This window comes from Balearica regulorum, chromosome 5, assembly GCF_011004875.1.
Source record: "Balearica regulorum gibbericeps isolate bBalReg1 chromosome 5, bBalReg1.pri, whole genome shotgun sequence".
Lineage (NCBI taxonomy): Eukaryota > Metazoa > Chordata > Aves > Gruiformes > Gruidae > Balearica > Balearica regulorum.
Window position 1 is genome coordinate 40,951,692 of NC_046188.1, and position 25,083 is coordinate 40,976,774.

At 37.1% G+C, this 25,083-nt stretch overlaps 1 protein-coding gene across 4 annotated transcripts in view; it reads right to left on the reverse strand.

The window, feature by feature from the left end:
* STARD9 (StAR related lipid transfer domain containing 9) overlaps positions 1 to 25,083 on the reverse strand; it is a 112,133-nt gene that overhangs the window by 36,469 nt on the left and 50,581 nt on the right. For all 4 annotated transcript variants that reach the window (XM_075754381.1, XM_075754383.1, XM_075754380.1 and 1 more), the window contains exons 4-18: positions 24,035 to 24,151; positions 21,884 to 21,916; positions 21,737 to 21,798; positions 21,009 to 21,121; positions 15,530 to 15,599; positions 12,317 to 12,389; positions 11,339 to 11,406; positions 10,307 to 10,404; positions 9,889 to 10,089; positions 9,277 to 9,374; positions 7,448 to 7,525; positions 6,529 to 6,603; positions 5,628 to 5,807; positions 1,679 to 1,730; positions 624 to 761 (exon numbers count right to left, since the gene is read on the reverse strand). In XM_075754381.1, the coding sequence (XP_075610496.1) occupies positions 624 to 761; positions 1,679 to 1,730; positions 5,628 to 5,807; positions 6,529 to 6,603; positions 7,448 to 7,525; positions 9,277 to 9,374; positions 9,889 to 10,089; positions 10,307 to 10,404; positions 11,339 to 11,406; positions 12,317 to 12,389; positions 15,530 to 15,599; positions 21,009 to 21,121; positions 21,737 to 21,798; positions 21,884 to 21,916; positions 24,035 to 24,151 (1,456 nt within the window). The remainder of the gene's footprint in view (positions 1 to 623; positions 762 to 1,678; positions 1,731 to 5,627; positions 5,808 to 6,528; positions 6,604 to 7,447; positions 7,526 to 9,276; positions 9,375 to 9,888; positions 10,090 to 10,306; positions 10,405 to 11,338; positions 11,407 to 12,316; positions 12,390 to 15,529; positions 15,600 to 21,008; positions 21,122 to 21,736; positions 21,799 to 21,883; positions 21,917 to 24,034; positions 24,152 to 25,083) is intronic.

Here is a 25,083-nt window from a genome sequence, read left to right on the forward strand (position 1 = left end):
CTATGGAACAGCTGATTTATCATTCTGTAATGACAGCATCCAAGCAAACTAATCTTGAAGATCTCTGCAAACTCAACATAACAGTAAATTCCCTGTTCATATTAAAGACCAGCATGACCTCATATCAAAAACATAACCAACCCACTGCTGGAAACTTGTTTTTACACTATCTTTTTAAGAATCCAGATCACTGCAAGAAACTGGATTGAATTTTTTGTTTTAAAAAACCTGAAAATATGGGAGCCTGATCCATTTCATCTGAGCATGTTCACCATAGCCTATGACTCAGTGCCTAGTACTCTCCACTTAAACACACTGTGAAAAAGTTGAAGGTCAGTTCAACCATATTGCAAGTCTTCCCTTTTCGGAAGGCTACAGACTGCTGCTGCTGAAAGGGGTCTTAATATTGTCACCTATGTCTTCATTTTACTTTCTATGGGGTACTTAATTTATTTGTCCCAGTTTGGAAGCTCTAGCCATGGATCAAATCTCATGGTGCAAGGCAGCACGATGAGACCGAGTGATGTGTTTCTTAGATTTATATGAGTTCCATAAATCCTTGTCTCTAAACTCCAGAGGTAAGGTGATTATAATGCAGCATTCACTGAAAAAGCAAGCCTTACCTTGTGACAGACGACATGATCCAGTGATTTCATATCCATTCACAGTGCAGTGTGCGCCCTGAACTGGTCGCAGTGTTACAATCCCACTGTTGTTGTCTATTATACAATGATCCCTTTCAATCCACCGACCCTGCAAAACTAAAATGCATAGATTTATCTCACCTGTTGAAGGGGTTGGGTTTGCACTATTTTCCTCAGAAGGAAGTACCACGCACTGTTTGACACTATGACTGCATACTTCACACCTCAGACAACCATGTCATGTGCAGATTAAATTGTTGTCTTTGATTGCTAGCCAAGTACCCAATCACAGAAAAAACTTACTTGATTTAAAATAGTGAGAGTGCTCTTTTAAAGTATTTCTGGTTCTGGAAAACTATACACTACTGTCTGATTTGTGAGCTGATGTGCAAATTCTTCTATTATGCTGAATTTTCTTGTCGCTATTATTGCATTTATTGTTTATAATTTACTAACCTATGGGCAGAAAATAATCCAACTCAACCAAATTTAGCAGAACTAACCAAAGATGAGATTATAATAGAATTGGAAACATTGCAGAAAGTTTCAACTCTCTATTGTAATTTGTAGCTCTTGAGATTGACTCTTAAAATTAAGAGCAGAAATGAAATGAAAAAAAAAATAAAATCTGAATAATTTGGATTTTATATCTAAAATACTCTGCCCAAGTACAGTTTAAAAGTATTTTCAATATCTCATGATCACTTTTGCTACTAGTTTAGGATAGAACATAACAAGATTTGGATGTTAGATGAAGATACTTTTAAACTCTAGCGTAGCATTTCACAAGTGGGAAGAAAATTCTGAAGACATCTCAATTGGGTCAAGACCATTGACTTTTTGACCTCCTAAAGAAAAACAAAAAATAACTGAAAGATTTTAGCAAACTTAAGAAAGTATTCTCTTCTACTTATCTTCTTCTATAAAGAAAGCTGACAAACAGAAATATTACCTAGCTATTACACATGACAAAGGTAAACCTCTTGGTTTGACCTGACCATATCATAAAATAATTTGTAATATCATTCTCTTACCAATGTCTTGATCTTGGTCTGAATCACTTCTTCCAATTTTGGTTGTTCCTTCCTAAAACAAGAAAAGAACTACTTTAAGAGTTGGTTACTGAAAGTGGATTATATAATAATTAAAAAAGTTTTGGTACAGCATCTTAGCAAATACCTTGAAATAAATCACCTCTGAATGACTGAATTGTTCACAGCAAACTCCATTTACTACTTTGTAATACTTCAGTCTGCTGTCCCCCATAGTGATGTAATTACTTCTTATCCTGCAGCTATGTCAGCTTCTCTTATTATGACTCCAGTAGATGAAATAACCCTCAGTGCATGACTTTTTGGACTATGCTTGAGACAAATATTTTGAATATGAACACACATTATGATGCTTTGAATTTTTACAGTGAGACTTGTTTGAAGAAATGAGATAATTCTTTTTATAAACATCCACGCAGCAAGAAAGAAGTTGCAAAATGATTCTTCAGTTAGCTAGGCTTTTCAGATACAAAAGTAACAGAATTCATATTTTGTAAAGGAACTCTGTCACAGATTACGAATTCTTCAAATTAATTACTAAAGGACAACTTTTGTCTGAAACTTAAATGACATTTATAAAAAGTCTTCTTGGTGATTATGGTATATGGGCAAGTTCCCAAACTTGCAGATTCAATAACTTCAAAGAAAAGGACTGCCTAGGAACAAAAGTCTCCAGAACAAGCAGACTCAAATCATATTATGGGTCAGTGATGGAAAGGAGACATTATTCACATGGTACAGTGCAAATATGAATACAACAAGAGTAATTTAATTAATATTATGAGCAAAAACTACCAAAAAAAAGCAATGAATTTACCACCTGTCTAGTATGTTCCATTACTGGTTCTATCTTTTTCCTTAGGAAAACAAAGAAAGATAATTTCCCAGCTTTGAAGAGACACTGTATGTGATTATTGTAAATTCATTAGTGAATGTGCTCTAAAACGACTTTTGTGGCAACTCTTTCAGTCATATTAAAATTAATTATAGTCATTAAACTACTTGATTTTTGTATTCTGATCAGAATAAATTGAATATGCTTTCTGCTCCAAGCATAATATAGCCTAGATTTAAAGATGAAGCCAGAAGTAGTAATTAGAAGCCTGAAGACTGGGAAAATGGAAGCTGTGCATTACTGTAAGATCATGCAGTTATGGGTAATTATGGGTAAATCACAGTGGTTTTGATCACTGGAGGGAAAGGGAATGATTATCATTCAGTTCCTCCCAGAGCTCAGCGATCTGAACCAGCTAACAGAGCCCTCTGCTATAAGCCCTGCTGAGACTCCTTTGCTAGAGAGGCTGAAAGTTGGATTGTGCCCAGTGACTCTGCTTTGGAGTAATTATCAAGTTACATGTCAGCTTAACATTCAGTGGACTCAACCACAAAATATCCACCTGGCTTGGTCACAACTTGTAGAAAACTTACGATCCATATGGCCTTTGACTCACCTCACACAATCAAGTGAGTTAGCAACATGTATTTTATACAAAGAGAAGTAAACCAACTCCTAAAATCAATTATCTTTTGGACTTAGCAAAGAAATAGTTATTATAATTCCAAAATAAACTTTTTTCCAATATGCTGAAATAACTCTCTGTTGATACAATTTAATTCAGAAAATTATATTACAGTAGTATTGGCTCATGAAATTCAGAATAGTATCCCAGTTAGTGGAGTGATTCTGGATGAATTTAAGTACAACTAAAAATGGCAGCTGAGAGCAAGGGTACAGATGCGATACAAGCAAACTAACTCAACTTAATGAAGAAAACAAAACAAAAATAGCCATAACCCAGGCCCATGTCGATTTCATTTTTTCAAATCCTATTACTGAGCTAATAATTTAAATAGTTATACTCTTGCCTAATTTAATCTTGAGTATTCTACCTGAAAAAGTGAAAAGACAGATGATTCAGATGAAATGATATGCAACTTCATCTTAACATATTGAGGTACATCTTCATACCTGTTGAAGTGCTTTTACATTGTTACCCTCTTCTGGCAGTAATTCCTGACTAAGTGTAGAATTCCCAAGGCGCATTATAGAACCATAAAGAGTGCGATTGCTTTCCTCCTTCAGTTTTGAGAGTACTCAAACTTTCAAAAAAGTTTGTGAAGTGCATCTTTTTCTAAAACAATATAAAAAAATCCCCATATTTTTTAGCTATGCAAAAAAGTCAGTTAAATTATAGGGAAAACGTATTTTTGTTAATAAAAGCCAGAAAAAAACAGAACCTAACAAAGAAAGCTTCTTTAAGCATAGGCACAGCATTGATTAGTGCAATTAAACTAATATCAAGAACATCAAGAGACTAAAAGAGTAATACAATATTTATTCTACATGATGTGAAAACTGCTGCCATGACCTCTCTCTAGAAGAACAATGTAAAGTGCTGATATATGTTGAAGCCCTAATATGTAAGGAACTGCTAATGTTTTACCTTCTTGCTGTTCAGATGAAAGTAATAGACACCAGAGTCTAAAAGATGCAAAGCACAAAGAAAAGAAAAGGCAGCATCTAGGAGCAAAGAAAGAGGGGACAAAGATGTTAGTGTGACAGAGACATTAATGACTTCAGAAGGTGACCCTTCAAACTAGGTTTCTCCATTAAAACAAATATCTTTAAATTACTTTATGTGTTGTTAAAATTAGTATGTGAAAGTATTTGCAGTTTCCAAAATGGCAACATTTTTAATGTAATGTTTTAAGTAGTAGCAATCACTTTTAATAAATATTTAATGTTAATGTAGGATTGAGTAGTTCATGCTGCATGTTTATCAGCAATGGACATTATTCCTTGGTCCCTAATTATTACCTGGCACAATTTCTTTGTGCTGGCATGAGGAAAAATTAGTAAGGTTTCTCTTTCAACATGATAAAGAACAGGATAAATTCTGTTTCAAATATTTGTTGTGGCTTTTTAACAGGAAAAAAAATCCTGTGTCCCTAAACTATATCAAGTAGCACAAAACCTAGATTTGGACTAAGATATTTTATTATTAGACAGATAAATGATTTTCAACTATATTTAGCACATTTTTTTCTAATCAGTGCATCTCTGTAGAGATGCCCATCCATCATTCCTTTTACGTTAAACAGCATCAGTATATCAGCAATTTCCATTCGCTTAAACAACATTAAAAAGCAAAAGTCCAGCTTAGCACTGACTTAATAAAAAAAAGAAAATCCCCTAAAACTATTCGCATTATAAGCCACAGTGTGGACTAATATGCATACAATGTTATGAAAGGTTCTTGGTGAAAATCTTGCCTTAAATGAGAAGCTACAGAGCAAAATATTCTATGAGTCTGTGAAAACAATATCTATGAGGCCAGGATTTCTACCTGATCCTGGAAAATAGCCACTCAAGTGGGATCTCAAATAATTAGCATTCAAGCTACACACCTGGAATCTACTTAGCAGGCCTGGGAGGGTTAAAAAAGCAATATATAGAAGTCATTGCCAAAGGGAGCTTGTGCTTGTTAAAGCTTACTTTTATCTTTAATCTACACATATACAAGTATTCCAGTCTCAAGTATACAAGTACCTAGTAAAAACAGGACCAGTATGTCTGGTATACTTTAAGCACCATCCTTTACGTTTACACACACATACACACCTGTCCTCATGCTTTGTGGACAAACTACTAATGCCTAATTTGAGTATTTTGCTTTGCTTATGATACATTATCAAATAGTTTGCACATGCATTCATAAGAGCTCAACTTATTATTCCATATATAAATTCTCCTCCTCCTCCTCCATTTTCATGTATCCTTTTCTGCTTTTTTTCCCGTTATCTGTGTCTCGTGGGCTGTGGCCTTTACTGTTTGATAGCTCTTGCTGTAATGCCACCTTAACCACTCTCCATTTCCAAAGCAAGCATTTTCAAATTCAAGGGAAAAATAAGACAAGTGAGAAAATCTCACCCTGAGATGATACAGCACCACTCCTGTGCTAAGGATATCATCATCCATGGCCATTAGATGAGGTAAACTAGAATCTATTGTTACTCCAGCTTTTTCTTTGTTGATGTCCACGCTGTATTCTTCCATGATGGCTTTCCTGTCTGTCCACTTACTTGTCCAGTCTTTGGTCAATTGCTCAATCTTAAAGAATAGGAGAGGAAACGGTTTCACTTACTAAGCAGGTTAATTTTTCTCATACATAAATTTCTTTATAAAGAACAGCAAATTTTTTCCAGCTGCTGGAGGCAAAATTCTTTCACCAGTTGCAATGCAGGTGTATTTCTAATTGCAGTAAATTTCTGTGGCAACAAAAAAATTGGGTAAAAACTGTACTACCAACAGGCAGTAAAACAACAGGTTTAACCTATTGAAGACTCATTGCCAAAATGTCAGAATGATACATGATCATGTTAACTCGTTATTTTGCTTGCCATTAAGCTAAACTTAATTTTAAGATCTCCAAAGCCTTTCCAGGTCACCAGTGATCAAATCTTCTCAGTAATTTGGTGACTGCACAATAATTTCCTTTGAATAAATTGGAGGAGTTTATCTTAGAAGAGAGAGGCTCTGTATAATCAATTGCTATCATATATTGAGACAGATTTCAAACAAGGAGTAGATTGTGCAGACTTAGTGATATGCAATGGACAGTATCCCATTAAGGACAAGAGACTTTCATCACTAATGGTAGAGAGTACCCAACGTGCATTAAGGATGGCAGTTTCCTGCATATTCAGAGCAACTAGGAAAGGATTAGGACAAAACCATTTTCACTGTGGTTTCAGAACTATGGCAACATTTTCCCCACTGGCTCAGTGAAAGAGGAGAGAGTTAGTTAGAGCATCAAATAGATGATACAGACCTTCATTTCATTTTGAAGAACCAGCTCGGTCAGATTTCCATCCCTGTCATCGCTCCAAGAAGGACTGGAATTCCTCTGTACAAACAACAGCAACCAAATTCTACATGTTAGTTTCCTTATTCACAACTGGCAGGCATGTTCTTTCACTCTCCAAGATTTCAGGAAGATGAGCTCAGGAGAAGGAAAGACAAAATACACAGACATTTGATGCTGCCTTCTACCATCTAACCTACACCTCTCTAGCTATTGCATGCAAGTTTTTGTGAAGAACTGACGAAAGAGCATTAACAGAGAGAAACTTCTGTGTAAATAAATCCTGGACTGTAGTTCCAGTCTCTCCCAGTAAAACATGCTCTCCATGGCATGGAAAACCAAGATGCTATTATTATTCCAAAGGAGAAAAACACAAAGAGTGTCAGCTGTATTGTGAGTGCTCATAGATGTACTCTTCTTCTCTTCGGGGACAGAGTGTGCAGGCAGGGTGAAACCTCCAAAATACTGTTGAGGTCTCCTAGTTAACTTTTTTGGAAAAGAGGATTGTGACAAACCTGGCAGGGAATTTACATCAATGATTAATATTCTGTACTGTCTTGGTGCTTCCATATCCCTACAAATAAAATATTTCTATTTCATGGTATTTCTGGACAACAAAACCATCCAACTCCATGAAAGACAGGCAAGGAAATCCTTTTTAATATTACACAACTGCTTACACTTCAGGATTATCAATATAATGCCAGAAAAAGGAGCAATGACAGAAATGCAGTTAGCCTTATAATCATTGTGAAATCACTCAAAGAACAGTTTAATTTCCCTCCAGTTACAATAAACATGGAAAGATAAACAGATAAGATGAAAGTAAGCTACTGTAGCACCTAAAGCACCATTAGAACTCCAGTTGGGAAGTGTTCCTACATACCAGTTCAAAGCTCATCAGCATAGTTTTCAACCTATCAATTTCTTCTCGAAGTTCTCTGATCAGTTTTACATTTGCATCCTGAAACATTGAGAAACAGATGTTGGAAAAATCATTCTTTAACAAATCCTAGCTAAAGAAATCAATGCAGAGGTGTTCCAAGAGTTAGGAGGAGAGGAGAACAGGCACACTTGCAACAATACTCCTTGCTCCACTCTGCCAGGCCCCTGGGATGTTCTGCCCAGGGGCAAGTGATTCCCATCTTTCATAGGTTCTCTTTTCCTATAAACTTGGTTCCTTCTCTTTTCTGAACGCAGACCTATCATAGTATTCATTCCCGTCATGACAATAGCTGGATACATCACTACTTTTATGGATTTACCTTCAAAATAGTCCCATCAGATCAGAAAAATGCTGTTGTAATTTCTGTAAGGCAGAGGAGAAAATCAGGCTAGAGAAGACTAAGTGAGAATGCCACCAACAATGGTATTAAAAACCCTCGTAGCTGATACACAAAGAATTTCCTGCCTGCTTGTGTGGGGGCATTTATCTCACTGAATTTCAGAATAAGCATCTCTGCACAGGCAGTTTCTGGAAACCAGCTTTCTGCAGACAGTTCAGGGAAAATCTTGAGTCAAGAATCAACTTTCTTTGGGCTGCCAGTGACACTTTGGCTTAGGTAATTTGCAGTGAGGGGAAGAAGGCAACTAGCTGAAGGAATGGAGTTATCTAGCATGGGCTGTGCAAAAGAGTGATGGCACACACATTGGGAGGCTGAGACGCTAGCCCAGGAGGACCGTGTTTACTTGCCCATGGCCTGTCTCAGAGTTGAGAACGGTTGCTGCCAAAACCAAACACGCTATTGCTGCCACTAGTGATGTCTAAAAACTAGTTACAGGCACTGGTAATACAGATGCAAACTGAATTTGGGAAACCTTGGATTAGACAGGTTTCTTTCTGCCCCAGATTTAACAGAGTATCATTTTAGGAAAGCAGATGAATGAAGTATCTCTCTAAGATTCTACCCTTTTATCTATGGATAAAATCTTGATCACCCAGGTCAAATCACAAAAGAACACTACTGAAGTTGTGAAGTCAACTGCTCAAAGATTAGGAAATGCTGGAATCAAGACTTTCTTTTAAACCTTAATTCAGTCCCCTTAAATGGATACATTGTGATTCAGTCCTTAAGTTATGTGATCCCTGTAGGTTGGCAGCCTCATGCGGGATGCCAGGTGAAGAATGCTCTGCTAAAGAGTGGCAGTTCAAGAGTTTTATATTTCTACCACATATGACCGTAGATTTTGATTATTATGTACTATTTGAACTTTGCTGTGAAGACAGACAGAATGATGCATTTCCCGTGGATTTTGTTTATACTGGTTCTCATCCCTATTGCCTAAAACCTCCACAACTGCTAATCAATTTGTTTTAACCGCATGCTTTTGATTGGGAGAGTTTATGTTTTTCCCATTTGTTCCTTACAGTAACAGGTTAAATAGTAACAAATAATCCTAACAGATCTGTATCTCTGCCGATGTTTAGGATAAAGACATAAGGTAAACATACACGTCATAACAATTCAAAGAGAAGGAGGACTGAAACTCAATGGACAGAGATGAAGAATGTAAAATAGGTGTGAAATTCTAAATGGTTTAAGCTACAGGGGATCAAGGAAATTATTTCTGTAATATCCAGGCTCCTATTTAGCTCTCATTAACATGGGAAAGAGAGGTATGAATTTTATTCAGAGAACAGATACAATGGATAAACCTTAAATAATACACACTACAAAATGGAACAAGAACAAAAAGCAGAACTCAGGACCTCACCTCATTCACTCTGGGCTTGTTAATAATATTTTTGGCACTTGAAGCATATCTCAAGGTACTCATGGTCTCGTTGTAGCTAGAGCTGGCAGGAGAGATAGCTACAGACAGAAAACAAATAGAGAAATTTAAAAAAATAATCCATTTAAAAAAATAATTTAAAAAATATTAAACTATTTAAAAATATTAAACTATTAATATTAATTTAATATTAAACTATTTAAAAAATATTAAACTATTTAAAAAAATAATCCATTTAACCCATCACTTTTCAAAAAGGTGGATTTTTTTAGTCTGGCTTCTTTAAAAAAAACAGACTAAAAAATATCCTTAGGGATATTTCATCAAGCTCACAGAGAATGTCTTGTCAAGATTGTATTTATAACCGGATAAATCACTTTAAATCAAAGCTATGACCTTGGAAAGATGCCTAAGCTTAACTTCATGCACAATCAGCATGCCTTTTCGCTCCCTGGAGTATCCTATGAAGTATTTCTGAAAATCTTTACAAGGACAGATTCTAAGTAATATAGCAGTCTTCTCACCACAGTAGAGATGTATTTTAAGGGGGTAATGTAGTCCAAAATGTTAACAATGAACAGAAACCAAACTCACTGGCAATCATAATGGTCTTGGAGTTGCCCCCCAGACTGTCCTTCAGAAGCCAGGTGAGGATGGAGTCACGGTATGGGATGTAAGCCGGTCGCCTGGTCCCACTGATGCTGCCTGTGGAAGGACTATCTGCATGACTGCTCTCCCCTTCACTTGTTATGGTGTTTATGCTCTGGCAGCTGCTGAACATCTGTGAATTTTGTGCTGAAGGAGAAATACCACAGAGGTCAGGAAAGGAGTTATCTTTTTCTGTCATGGCTATTTAATTGTCTTAGATGCTATTACAGTTTATAAAGATGCCACGCAGCTGTTCTGTTCAGCTTTTTGTTGTAAATAGAGATAAACATTAAGACACAGCACATGGTGACCGAGTCCTATGCTTTTATCACTACCCCTCAATATAAAGAACTACTGTGCTTACCTAAAGTGGAGATGACAATTCCAAGTGTAACTAATGACTTGTTAATATTGGCACCTTCAGTAACTCGATCTTTACAGTAACTGGGATCAGCTCTTTCACTGTAGCACACAAGCGTGGAACAGACAATGCAAACCAAATAAAAATCCTTAATTATTAACATACATCAGTAGGAAAACATTATGTATTTTCCTGACATACAAGAAAACAGAAATTGCAAGATTTGCAATTAAAAAACCATATGCTTTGAATACTTTACATTGCTCTCTGGTTCAGATAGTCCAAGCAACCACAGGCCAAGGTCATTGGTACAAACTATTGTTAAAGACCTATCAAAACACAAATTCAAGCCTGAACTGGGCAACCCAGTCATAGTGGTTCTGACTTAAAATAACTGACAACATACATTTCACAACTCTGCCAGGGTAGACTGGCTTAGTGCAAAAGTCTGTATATCCCCTCAATACTACTTTCTCTGCTCAGATATGCAAGGCAATTTACATTCTAGAGAAAGAAAAATGTTCTCCAACTGTTCTATAACTCTTCAGCCCAACTTCCGTCTTTCTGTTGTCTATCACATCCAGTGTAACCATATGTTCCTCACTGAAATACATAGCTAAGATCAGGAATTTTTGGAACATGAGCAGTGAGATATGATTATTTTCTCCTGCCCATAGTAGGCAGCCATGAGGAATTAATTCCTTTTTTTCTCCCTCTTTTCAAGCTCAGATTTGGTAATTCCACCAATAGCTACTGGAAAAGCCACTTAATAAGAATACAGGGTTGAACTGAATTACCTTAAATGTATGCAACCGTACAGTATTGGATCTGAGGACTCAGGAATTCCCTTCCCCAATGAAATCCAATACCCAATACAAAAGAACAGATGACAGAGACAATATTAACTCAGTATATTGTATACGAAAGTCAGGCTTATTGTTAATGAAGTTTAAAACCATTAAATTTCATCTTTTAAAGCAGCACTACCAGCGTCTTCAGAGAAAGTTACCTTTTTGATCCTCACTATATTATTACCTGCCTGCAAGGTCCACTAAGTTGATCTTGCTTGCAATTTCAGAGGGGAGGTTGTTCTCCAATATAGCCTAAAGAGAAAAATACAAATAAGCAATATTATTCTCTTAATCAATGAAAATAAAATAGATGTGCTCTTTTGTTTGAAACTGAGTTGTACATATGACTGTCTCACTGCCTTTCTTTGTGACCTTGACCCACTGACTATGTTCAAACCATTAACTCAACAGCTTTCTCACCCAACAGAGAAACTACCCTCTTATGCTGATTTCCTCTTGAAAAAAAACCTTTACTGCCTAGCGACTGTGAAAGGCTTTCTTGTAGATCTTCCAGAGTTATTTTCCGCTAATGTATTCCAAAGGTCTTTTGTGAAACTACTGAAAAATATCCCCAAATGTTCTGTGATTACAGGATGTTAGAAGTGTGAGATAGAAAAGGTCTATTGGATCACTGAAAGACTTCCCTGCCAGGGAAGGATATAATTCCTCCGGAGAAAGGGTGCATTGTCTTTAGGAGAGTACTGGATGCCAAATGCTAAAGAGATGAGCACATCTGAAAAGCTGGACAGATATAAAATTTTGGTAAGTGTTAAACTAATGCTATACTTCAATTAAGGATCCTAAACAAGCATGACAAAAAGTAACTTCAAATATATTCACACGTAATTTTCACAGCATCTTAGAAGAGGTATTGCATTTCAAAGGGCTGATTAAAATGTTAAACATTTATTTGTACAGTGAGTTTTTGACATCACTTCTGACAGTAAGCTTGCATAAAGAAACAAGAATACTTCAGTAAACACCCAACACATCAGGCAGTGTAGGAAGTGTAACACATCTGCAGTGTGATCCAAAGGAAGTAAGTAACAGCTTCCACCAAGATTATTACAAACAGTACAAAACAGTGACAAGTAAACAATGCACAACACATCGAACAATGCTTTTTGAGAGTGAAAAGGAAGTTGGATTATTTCTAGCTAACCTGAGTATAGTGGATGGTGAAGATAGCATGGGATCTGCTGCTGGCATTGTGAATATGCGTAGCTGCTGTGATTCTAGAAAGAAGAACAAACTATTCAATTACAAAGGCTTATTTCCCTGTATTCGGGGAAAGCAAAAGTAACAAATACAGCAGATAAATGAAGATGAGGTAATGTGAAACTCAGAGAAATATGGTAGGATATATTCTTGGATCTGATCACAGAGTCTTTGGCAGAGGACGTGGAAGGGTGGAAACCAAGAGTCAGTTAGAGGTGTTTTTGTCCACCAGCAGCATTCTGAAGAAATATCTTAAAGCCGCCTTACAGCACAGGTGTAAGGTGTTGTGTAAGGGTAGAACACAACAGAGAAGCACAGCCAGCAACAGCATTGTACAGCTCACCCTCAACACCACTGAATGTACTGTCCCAGGACATTTTCTCCATATTGTCCCCATTTTTGTTTCTTGGCACTTCAAAGGGTCCAGAAAGCTTCCTACACCACTTCTGGGGCCCCCTTCTGTCACAGGGCTGATACAGTAGTTTAGTACTGTTAGAGGAGTCCGATAAGATTAGTCAGCCCACCCGTACGAGTACCAAATGAATACTGTAATCCGCTCATGTGGCACTTGCTTGGCTTTACCACGTGAACAGACCAGTCATCTGGCTCTAGCCCTCTGACCCGCTGCACTCCAGCCAGCAGGTACCAGGCATAGAAGGAAGAGGAGGAGCAGCGGCATTCTCCCGCTGTCTCTGTAACACAAACTTTTGGAAATTCTACTTACTTTGTTGTTGTTGTTTTGATTAGAAAAACCCAAAGAAAGCAGGGTTTTGCCCAGGGCAGAAACCAGGTCACAGCTCTTTTCCTTTGTCACTCTTGTAGCTTGCCTTGTGCAGCCTTTAGCATCAGTTTTGCCAAGCTTACCCTCAATAACAGCAGGCAATTTTAGTAGCGCAGACAAGGACTGTGGAACCACATTTTTGTTATGAGCCCAGCTGTCAGAGCACTGCAGAGACCAGTTGCACTAGAGACCAGAGAGCCACAGCTGTGTGTACACCACTGAACGCCTGTGGCAGGAGGCCAAAGCCGGGATTCTCCTCCCTATTGCTCTCTGCTTCCTACACCTCCACAGCCAGGTGAGCGGGCACTGCCAAATGCTGCAGGCAGTCTACAGCATCATGGTTATAAGTGAGCCTAAGCTGAGGAAGCCAGGAAACGTGAACTAGTTTCCAGATGCTGGAGGAGGAAGACAAACCATTAGGCAAAGGACAGAAAACAGAAAACAGCTCTGCAGTGGGCAGAGAATATAAGGGAACAGCACTGAAGTTTATAAAGCAAAAGAGAAATAGAAAGTCGTCCAGGATTTGGAGGAGGAAGAGTTAGTACTTGCGTCTCACCTCCAACAATACACAGGGCAACTGGAGGGCAAGTCCACATCTCAACTACTCACAACCCATGTGAGCATTTTTATGGGAGAATGTATATGTTAGTTTTTCATATATTCTATTTCATCATGGCATGTGGAGTACATTTTAATATTTTTAACTGTTCTAATAATATTATCCAGATTCATTGGTTGTTTTGCTTTACACAGCACCTTTATGCTTTTGGAAATTTGTATTTCCTGCATTTAAAAAAATTTATTCCTAAACATTTGAGACTGAGTCTTGCAACGTGTCAAGAGGAAAAAAAAAAAAAAAAGCACTGTGAGTTGCAACAAAAATAATGATTGTATGTTGAAAATCATATTTGTTCATTTTATAATGGACAAGTGTAGCCAGAGTAGGGCTGGAGATGGCCTGATAAAACCAACTGGTAGAAAAAATGCCTTCAGTAAACTCTGCTTGTTGTTAGTAGAGGAGCTGCCCTCTCCCCACCCATGTTCAAGGGGAGCTTCCCCTCCTATCTTTCCTGTATAGTCAGACCTGGAGGCATCACGCCCCATCTGCTACTTTCCTGCCTCCAGCCATATGGGGCAATTGCAACCTGTTCCTCACCTTCTTTATCCCTAAGATCTTGCTGATGTTCATTTGGCATTATATACCAGACTGCAGATGTTTTAAATTAGTTTGTTTGCATTTGTAATGTGCTAATAAATACTCTGCAGAATATTTCGTAAAAATAAAGACTATAGGTAAATAGGAGTTTCCTGTATATTCCAAATAAGTTTTTGAAAAGTTACTCAGGAAAAAGAAGTTGCTTAATTTCATGTAAGTGACAAAGTTTGAAACTTCAGCATCACAAAAACTTACAAAATATTGAACCTCTGATTCTGTTTTCTCTACATCTTCTATTTCCTTAGCAATGAGACGACTGTAGGATTACACTAGTAGACAGACTGGAATTTTGTTGTTGTTCTGAAAAAGTCTCTTCTTACCATAGAGTTGCATCTATTGATCACTACAAGCAGAAGCAGCAAAACTTAATACTGCTGTATATACTATGTTTTTGTGATAATGCAGCTTAGTTTCTATTTACTTCCCAGCACCACTGATATTCTAAAATCTTGACTTCTCTTATAAGTTTTAATATCAGTTTTGGAACTGAGATTCATATTTGGAGGATCCTATCAAATGTAACTCCTTTCCATCACTGTAATTGCAGTTGTACTGATATCCAAGGCTCCCTATTGAAAACGTAAAAAAGTGTCTTGACTAATGAGAGCCAAAACCATTGACTTCACTGGTGTGCCAATTCCCACAGTTCTCTTGTAGCAAATGTCTGTGATTTGGCCTAAGAACTTAAAAAAATTAATAAAAATACTAAACAAAAATTAAAACAATACTTGTCAAAATTAAATAAAAATACACTATCTTTTCACAGCAGTTTTAAATCACTAAGTTACACTAACAAGTGATTTGAAAGCTTTACAGTCTAAAGTGTCATGAGCAAGTGGAGGAGAAAAACAGTAGTCTGTTTAGAGTAAAAGGTTTTCCTGGCATGCATTTTTTATCCCAGACAGATAAAAGAATTTTGTGGGTAAATCAGCATAGGATCAGTTTTGAAGAAACAAATTCACAAGTGCTTGTAGCTCTTATTGTGGATAATATGAGGATATATAACATCTTTTGTATACCTCACGTGCAGGATAAGCAAATCAGACATTCTGTCACCACAAAGCATTGGCAACACTGTCAGTAAAATAAACATCAATGAAATCAACACATAGTGAAAGAAGTGTTAAATAAAGATGGAGCTGGTTTGTTTTATAAAATACCTTTTAGCTATTCCTTCTTCTAGAAGTTCTACAACTTGCTTGTAGTCTGTAACTAAATGTTGAGTCAATCCTGCCAAAGATTTAAAGAGTTAAAATGCATATTCTTCTCAGGAATTTCAGTCAGTTTACCCAACAATTTACCCAACATCAGGAGCATAAGGATCTTCTGCTGGGATGCCAGTTTGTTCTACAGGTATTCTCTCAACTAGAGTAACTATTTTATTTAAAAAAAAACCCACAACTATTTTATGTTTTACAAATAAAATAAAACATTGCAGTCCAGCCTTCTGACTCAGTGACATCAGTATAAAAAATACCTTGTACCTTCAAAGTATAGACCTTTTTCTAACTTGTCTGCAGAACAATGATATTTAAAAAACTATAACTGAAACTCCATGAGAAATTTTCAGCTATGTCACTGCTACTAATTGGGTACAGATCCAGTAAAGAAGCTTTTTTTCCATTGCCTCTGCTCATGCAACTAACAGAATTAGGAACCAACCCCTGTGAACATTTACCATTTACTTAACTAGGCTTCACTCTGCAACAGTTAGGAGTCTTCGTGCTCTTTTCTCCCAGAGGGTACCCAAATAATGATACAAAACATCTGGGCTTTTCACATCATCTGCTTTCAGGTTGTTGGGTTTTTGGGGGGTTTTGTTTGTTTGTTTGTTTTAAATTTGATTTTATTTTTCAGGGGGAAAAAGCCCACTGAAAACAAATGAAAGAAATACTGCATTGCAGAGCCTGGTGTGTCGAAGTGGTGGTTGTGACTAATAGGGCCCCAGTGGAGGGCAGTGTGCTGCTGTGCTGTAGCAGCACTGCCGGCCCCTTGCAAAATGCAAATTCCAGCAGACACACAAAATTAACCTCAACAGGCTTGTATTTCATATAAATCCAGTTTAATATGCCTCATTTGCATTTTATAGTGATGATTAGTTATCATTTGTACTGCAGTGACTCCTAAAAAACCACCTGAGTTGTGAAGCAAGTCTTTGTCCTACAATACCTAGTAAAACACTCCTTTGCAGAATGTTTTCTCAGACCTAGAATCCAGGGCTACTTCCTCCCCCTGCACTGATTTAGGTTTCGTTTGTTTTATTGGAGGCCACAAAAGTGTGGATGAAGACAGAATACTGAAAAATGTGATTTATTTTGATCAAATAAATTATCTACTACAAGAATGTAAGTCAAGATGAATATAAAATTCAATGAGTACTTCTGATACTTAAGAGTCTATTCTTACATGATAACAGCTTGCTTAACTTGAAGTGAAAGCAAAATCTAAGCCAAAGATGGGAATTTTGGTTCTTTATCAACTGATACACATAAAGAAAAAAAAAAAAGATTTTTGGATCACCTACACTATTAAAAAAATACTAACTGTAGTGTGCATGCACACACACTCGTGTGCACACACACAAAGTATAGGATGATTTTCAAACAAAAGCATTTCTTCTTCTCTCTAGTGTCCCTTTACAACACATTAATTCCAGAAGTCATCACATTTTCCATTTGAGAAAGAGGCCCATTATTTTTCCAACAGGGGATCTTCAAAGCTCAGAATATGGAAACTATCATATATTGTTTTGCCAGACCCTTTTTCAGGGTCTTATTTAACCGAATAAAAATCCAGTTACAAAATGGAGGCATGGAATAAATTCTTACCTACCTACATTTCCATAAGTACTGGAGTAGTGAATCTTGCACAGTATTCAAAACATTTAGTTTGTCAATAAGGTAAATGAAATATTGTAAGTGTTGTTTGAAAAGAAATGACAAAGCACTCTGTTGGCCGCTAGAAAAAGAAAGGTCATTTTCAAGTCCCATAGAAAGATCAAAGACTGGTTTGTCTAGAAATCTGCCTTGGAATAAGAAAGGATCTCCCCCAGAAATCTGTCTCAGAGTAACAAAATAGATTGCATCATTTCCTGATTTAAGAGAGGCTGATTCCTTAACAGTGCAACCATCTGTGAGGGAAAAGTTTGAAACATTTCCAACAGAGAGCACTGAAACACTTTCAGCATTTTAAAGGCTACAATCTCACAGCCTTTACGTGGAAAAATGGTGGGCTGGAAACTATTCAAAATACTTAAGTGTTCAGAGCTGGGACTTTCTGGCTGGACTTGCAAATGGAAAATGCATTGCCCAGAGCATCTAAACATCCTTAAAGGGGTTAAGTTTTCTGATTTTCCTCTCTGTCTGTTCTTCATCCAGTGCTAACTGTACTCTGGATATCATTGACACCAACCACACAACTGACAAACTAATGGTACACTGGGGAGCTCCTGATCAAAGTCAGCAAACCTTAAAATTGCTGATGGCTTGCAAGAAGCAAGATGCAAATACAGATGCTAGTCCTTGACATACAGGATCTATGGTAAATAACGAAAAATTTCTGAGCTTTGCTGGTGTTCACCTTTTTTCTCCCATAGAGCAAATTGCCTGGAAGGGAAATACAAAACAAGCTGCCTTTCTAGTAATCTTGCTGATAATTCTGATCTCAGCCATCTAGCTATTGGAAACAATATTCTTGTGCTCTGATCCTGCACAGAGAGACTACATATAAAACTGCCAAAGACTATTTCAGCACGTAGAAGGCGCTTACTACAGAGAGCAGCAATTGTTGATTGCAATAACGTATCACTGCAGTTGAGAAGGGCATTTTGTACCAGTGTTATGAACCGCTTCATTTTCTTGAATTTGATGTTATTAAAATCAAGCTGACTGTACTTCTCACCCGCATGGGTGAGACCTCTGGACTTTCTCACTGCTGTTTATTTTTGATGTGAGCTAATGAGTGCAGTTCCAAAAGGAGCCATGTAATCATACCTTCTTTATTAGTCCCTCTCCCCAAAAGATGCCAGGATTGTCTCAAGTAAACTAAACTGTTACAGTTCTTAATTGTGTAAACTGTACATAAGCATATTTACTTATTGATACATACTTACATACACATATCTAAAAAAAAAGAACTATGTCATCAGACTGTTACCCTAAGCCACTGACTCATCAGCCTGAAATCACTTCCGTTCACATGGTCTCACAATAGCATCTAATTACACCCCGTGATGCCTTCAGCAGAGAAATTACATTATTTTTCAGGCATTTGATCAGTTTTTCAAAAATATGAATCACATTTATCATTAAAATTTTTCATACTGGCATTAAAACAATGATTTTTAGAGGCTGTCAAAAGATAGAGAGGGAGAGAATCTTCTAAAATAAAGTATTCATACTGGATTTACATATGTGGCCAAAGCTAGAAAATACTACGTAGGTTAACCTTTTTCCATTATCCTTTCCTCTTATTTTACAAAATCTAATCAATTGGGAACTTTTATGGGATATTTCAGAACTCTAACATAAAATTGTTCCTCTTAAATTTTTTACTTGTGTCTACAATCCCTACTTGAAAGGGGTAAAATTAAATTAAAAAAAGGAAACAAAAACCAGAACTGGAAAAGAAGTGACAGATTTGGCCTGGAAGGTTCCAGATCAAGACAAAATAGCGACAAAAGGCAAGCCAGCCCATTGGCAGAAGCTGTAACTTCATTTTCTTTTAAACCAAGGAAACTCCATTATATGCAGCCAAGGAATCACTGGAGATATAAGGCCTGAGAAAAGGGATGGAAATTGCCAAGGAAGGAAGCAGTTTAAAGACCTTTTCTTGCGTGGTGAATGAGCAGCTGCTAAAAGAAAATAATTAGTATCTGTACTCCACCAACAATAAAGTTCTCCGATAACAAGCAGGTAGAAAGAGAATCTTGGAAAGACCTCAATAAAGGCCAAATGTCTATGAATCTGCTTTTCAAAGAATGATAAGTTTGCCATACTAATGAGACCATTAATTCATCTATTTTCCAACTCTCCTTAAACAGGATGCTGGTGTGCTGGGAAAGCACAGCTGAAGTAACCAGAATGCCAGACAGTCCCTTGTGTATAGGACCATGCAAGTTAAACACTTCCCAAGTGCTTATTTCAAATTTTGAGAGGAGGAAGCAGTAACAATCATTGGTTGCTAGATGTACTGTGACTGATACTGCAGGTGCCCAGGGAATGAGAGCTGGGAATTCCAGGCTCCATTCAATCACAAGGGCAAGTCACCCTATCTATTGTCACATCTCAGCTTAATCTCTGAAGTGGAGACAACAATATGATGTGTAATGCCGTGATAAAGAAAAAGAGGGGAAAAAAGTGAACCAGGGAGAACCGAAGGAATTTACAAAACAGAGACAAGAACTCTATTTAAAAGCAAGAACAAATCAGTATTTGATCTGATGTGACGAGACCAATAAAATTTGGCACGATATGCATTTTGCATACTAAACGCATACCTCCCAGGCGTTACTACTCATTTGGTGACCAGCCAAGCAGTTGCAGAGTCAGTGATACCAGAGGCAACTCTAGAATTCTGCCCACTAGATATAAGGCAAACTGAAAAGGAAACATATGCATTTACTTTCTAAACAAGCTCATTAATTTTTTGAAACTTGCATCCATTTGGAAGAGACTCTTCCTTTTGATCTCCATCGTAAAACTACTCTGTATGATTTTGCACTGGTGCACGGATTTTGAGGGACGTGCCTCTTGTCAGTTGTTGTTCAGATAAATGGCAATGCAGCAGGCAAACTTTACATTGGGAGCTAATCAATTTACAAAGTAACAATGGCCAAAATCCAATTTAACACTATCTAAGACCGTGAAGACAGTAATGAAATGCGGAAATGAACTGGAAGTACAAAGAACAATGAGAGAGAAGATAAGAATTAAAATAAGACAGACAACTGAAACAGAAAAAATATATATGTTTTTTTTGGGTTTTTTAAATCCATTCTCTGACACCTCATTTGAAAGGTATGATTCATTAGAAAACAGAAAGTCACCAAAAGGGCTGCTGTTGCAAGTGCGAGTTAAAAAGTGTGCAATGTTTTTATTCATATAATGCACCTACATTACCCATCCTGTGCTTTTTCAGTTTAATGAAGGAAAATTATTGGGTTCTTACCTGAGAAAAACATTTTAATTGCTTCGCATGGCCTGGCCTACAACACTGAACAGTTGAGTTTATCTACTTTTTTATTATTATTATTATTATTTTGTAAATACACTGCTACCAAGGACTGAAGCAGGTATGGAGGGACTTTAGGCTGGCCTGTACAACCAATTTAGAGCTGATGTTGGTGGATTTCTTGATCAAGATTTCTTTAAAACAAAAGAAAGCAAAACATTATGGCTCACACATAACCTATGCTTGGAAAGGCAAACAGAAAAGTGCAGGATAACAGCCAGTGGGATAACAGAGGCAAAGCTTTCAGTATATCACACATGTTCATATTAACAAGCAAAATATTTGAGGAAAGTAACTCTTCAAGAGTAGAAGCAGTTAGGATTACAGCAGGAACATATGCAAAGATACATACAGACCTGATACACATTTACTTGAAATTCTGATGCTAGTTGTGAAGCCTGCTCTCACCTTGAACATATGGCCCTGTTTCAGGGTGTTCTCGGACTCGAAGTGTGTAAGGTTTCTTTCGGTCTGGCTGTTTTAACAAATCTCGGACACGCTCATTATAGATTTCAAGAAAACTGGAAAAAAAAAAAAAAAGGATTTTTAAATGAACACAATAAAAAAAAAAAAAAGAAAGCATATATTTAGACAATGTAACTACCTGAATCTTACATAGATCTTTCATAATAGAGTTAATGAATTAATTTTCATTATCTCTGTTACTGCCCCTTCCCATGCAGTGCATGTAGAAAGAACTCGCTGTAGCAAATTTCCAAGAGGCAAGAGACATTCAGTATTTTATTTAAAAATTTAAAAAATATGCTTTTTTTAACACTAGTGAGTTCAAATCCCTAAATTTCCAAACTTAATTCTTCATTATATCAATGGGAATGATGACTAAGAATCCAATGTAAGATTATGGCTCAAATTTAAGAGTTAATCAAACAGGAAGTAATTTTTTAATGCACTCCTATTTCAGCTGTCTATACAAAAGAGGACAGCATCCAAAGAACTATACTGAGATAGAAAACTAAAATCAACACTTTCTCATCCTTCCTCTGTGTTCTCCTTGTTCCAAAATGATTATCATCTGAGAAAACAGAAACAAAATTAACTAGTCTTTCTTTTGTTTGATTACAGGAATATGTTGTTGAAACCATTCATAGCATTGCCCAAAACAGTGACACACTTACCTGACCTTTACTCTGCAAGATGCTGTCTGGTCTGAGTAATCATCCTTCCTCGAAAAGAGGCCCTACACAAACCAGAAGTTTATGTACATTTTCAATCCATCAAGACAATCTAACCACACGAATGCAAGTGAAATTAAAAATAAATACCTCACATATACGAGGTGTCAGCCCAATGGATGCCTTCAAATAATAAACAACAAAAAAAATTAAACCATATACTTGCTATCACTCTTGTAAAACTCTTTTTTAAATAAAAGCCAAGTTATAAGAAAAGGACAGAATCATAGTGCAGCATTAAAGCAATGACTGTATGGTAGGTTACAACACAAACCGCTCTGGAGTGTAGTTCAGAACAGCATGGCAATGCCCTACTACTCCAGCTGAAGCATCTTGCACGTGAAACACTGCAGGGATTCATGTTCTGTGTAATGCCAGCTGTCTTAGCTTCAGTGCAAATCCTATTTATAGCAAAAGTCATTTTATAGCAACTTATACAACATTGATAAGAAGTTTAGAGGCTTGGGTTAAATCCAGGAGCTCTTTGATGTAAAGATACTGGACATGCCTATGTCAGAGGTGTTGCAGTCTAGATGAAGCCAGGCCAACACTGAAACTAGTTTGATTGGTCACGAATATTTTGGTTTTTCCTTATTTTACTTTTATTTCTTTATGCTATGGCATCACAGAGCTTGGAACAGCTTTATGTTCTAGATTTATAAATCTGGTGTCTCAAAGAGAACAGGATATGGGCTGCTAACAGTACCCAAACTAGCCAATTTAAACTTTGCCCAAACAGTCTATACAGCACTGAAGTAATGGTGTGGTTTTGTGTGATGAACTGTTCTTCTGACATGAGTGCTTACACTTTAGTGATCGCAGTGCCAACACATCCTGAGAAAGACTCTCAGGTTTAGGTGGAATCTGCTCGCTGAATAGCATGAAAGGCTTTTAGAAGGCACACTTGAAATGGTGTTGGGGGAGAAAGTCCAGGTTCATCAAGTGGACCTCTGTGGATAAAAGTTCAGTTTATACTAAATACTTGATTCTTCCTAGTTTTGAACACTGTTTCACAGTGAATACACGTTATTAAAGATAAGATCAAAGCAGGATTCCACTGGAGAAAGAAATCACTTTATAAGCCAGAAATCGCTTAGAAACACTACAGCTAGAAATTTCCTTGGAAAGAAATAATAATTTCAAGATATGGCCATTCTGAACTGCTAAGATATTTTCAAAATAACGTAATACAAATATCCTAGTTTGTCACCCATTAACCCCAATTTTAACAATTCTTCAGGCTTGCATGGAATTAAGCTTGATTTAGAATAAAATTAATCAGATTTCAGAGAATCAGATCATGATTTAACAAAATCCTATTGCTGATGTCTGTAGGGAAAACAAAATTTTAAAAATCCCAACTCTTGTCAAAAGCACAAACCATGCCAGAACAATCTTTTTCTTATCTTCAGGGTTTGAACAAATTTTACCCTTACTTCACCTTAAAAATTGAATCCCATGGGTGTAGGAAATAGCAGTCCACTCACACAAATTGTTAAATAATATTTTTTCTTTTTTAGAGGCATGTTTCACCAAGAGCCAAGAATATTTATGGATAGAGATCAAATTGCCTTGTGTTGCAGCAGAACGCAGGAAATTCTCAACTGATTCCATCAATCTGAGTACCAAGATTAAAATGCACTTTAAAAGGTTCCTAGTAGACAAGAGTCTTAAAATGTAACAGCTTCAGCAAAGACCAAATACATTTCAAAACTGGAAGTGAGGCAAGTATTAGTTTCCACAAGCCAAAGGATAACTTCTGCAACAGGTAAGTGTCTTAAGTAGATAATGAACCCTGTTACAAAAGTATTCCTGTGAATTGTATCCAGTTTTATTTGTGAAAGTAATTTAATTTCAGCATAGATCAGATTGCCAAAAAATTCTATGAGAATGAATACTTTGTATTGCCTTGAGCCATACATTTCTAAAACCCAGAACTATTCAGGGGTATAGATTTATTTTTTGTCTTCTAACATGGTGATAAGAATCTTACATAGTAACATAAAGGTTATCTAAAATAAATATTTAAACTACACCATATCTTCTAGTATTTTTAGCTGATGCTACATTATTTAGCTAAATATAAAGGCTTAACTTTTATTTTATATATATAAATACCAAATAAAACACGTATAAGCATTCTGCTCAACACGTACCATAATCACAGTTTAAAAATAAAGTGATGTTTCTGCTGGACATCCTGCCCTCAACCCTAAGTGTAAAATGAATGGTGTAACTCACAGGTGTTCCCATCATTGTGTAAGTTTTTCCTGAACCTGTCTGTCCATATGCAAAGAGGCAGATGTTGTATCCTCTAAATGCACCCGACAACACAGAAGTGCCAAGGTCCTGGAACACCTGGAAAGAACAAAAGAAACAGAACAGCCCATGAATAATATGCCTCCCTATAAACACTCTGCATTACTTGTGGAACTTGCAGCTTTAATAACTCCATAGGAACAAGGATCTTCACAGTATTTGTCTTTTTTAATTTATCAGACACAATGTTGTGTCCAGCATTCACTTGTTAGATCTTCCTCCAGATGCACAGTGCTGACACTGAGCAGTAGTGTTTAACTGTGCTTCCCTCCCTACTATCTCTTATTTTATACTCGGACTGTATGAATTCTTGAGGATCTCCCCCATTGCAAGTTTTCACAGTCCTCAGCATAAATCTGACAAAGGCATGATCAAGACTGTCTGACGCAATGACATCCACAGGAGCATTAGGCATCAGAATTACAGGTCAAAAGCAAAGCAAAATCTAACCCATAGCCTGCAAGCAGACTTCATCCAAGCAATACTTGTACCTGACCCATCTGGTCAGTAAGCGACACCACTGAAGACTAAATGCTTTCTTTTCTTGTTCACGCCACACGCACAGCAATGTGCCGCCTTCTGCTCATTGTAACACAGAGCCAGGAACTGTTACCACCAAATCAGTGCCAGCCTCTAGGGGCTTCCAAAGCTTGCATTAGTCCCACTATGGCTGCAAAAGTTGGACCATCACAGCCAGACTACCCATACAGCAAGATCTGAACACTCCTTCTACTTTCCCTGTTTCTTTTTTGGAGACACAGCTGCCCCACAGTGTGACCATGTTCTCAGCACATCAAAGCCTTGCCACAGACCAGCTGAAAAGACACCTAGGAAGCACATGGTGGATCAAAAGGTTCCAGCAGGCAGGCTGCCAAATGCCTTAGCACAGCTTTGGCCTTTCAAAAGAAACAAGTATTAATGGTTTTGCCATCCACATAGAAAACTAGCTAGTATATACAGAGAGATGCATA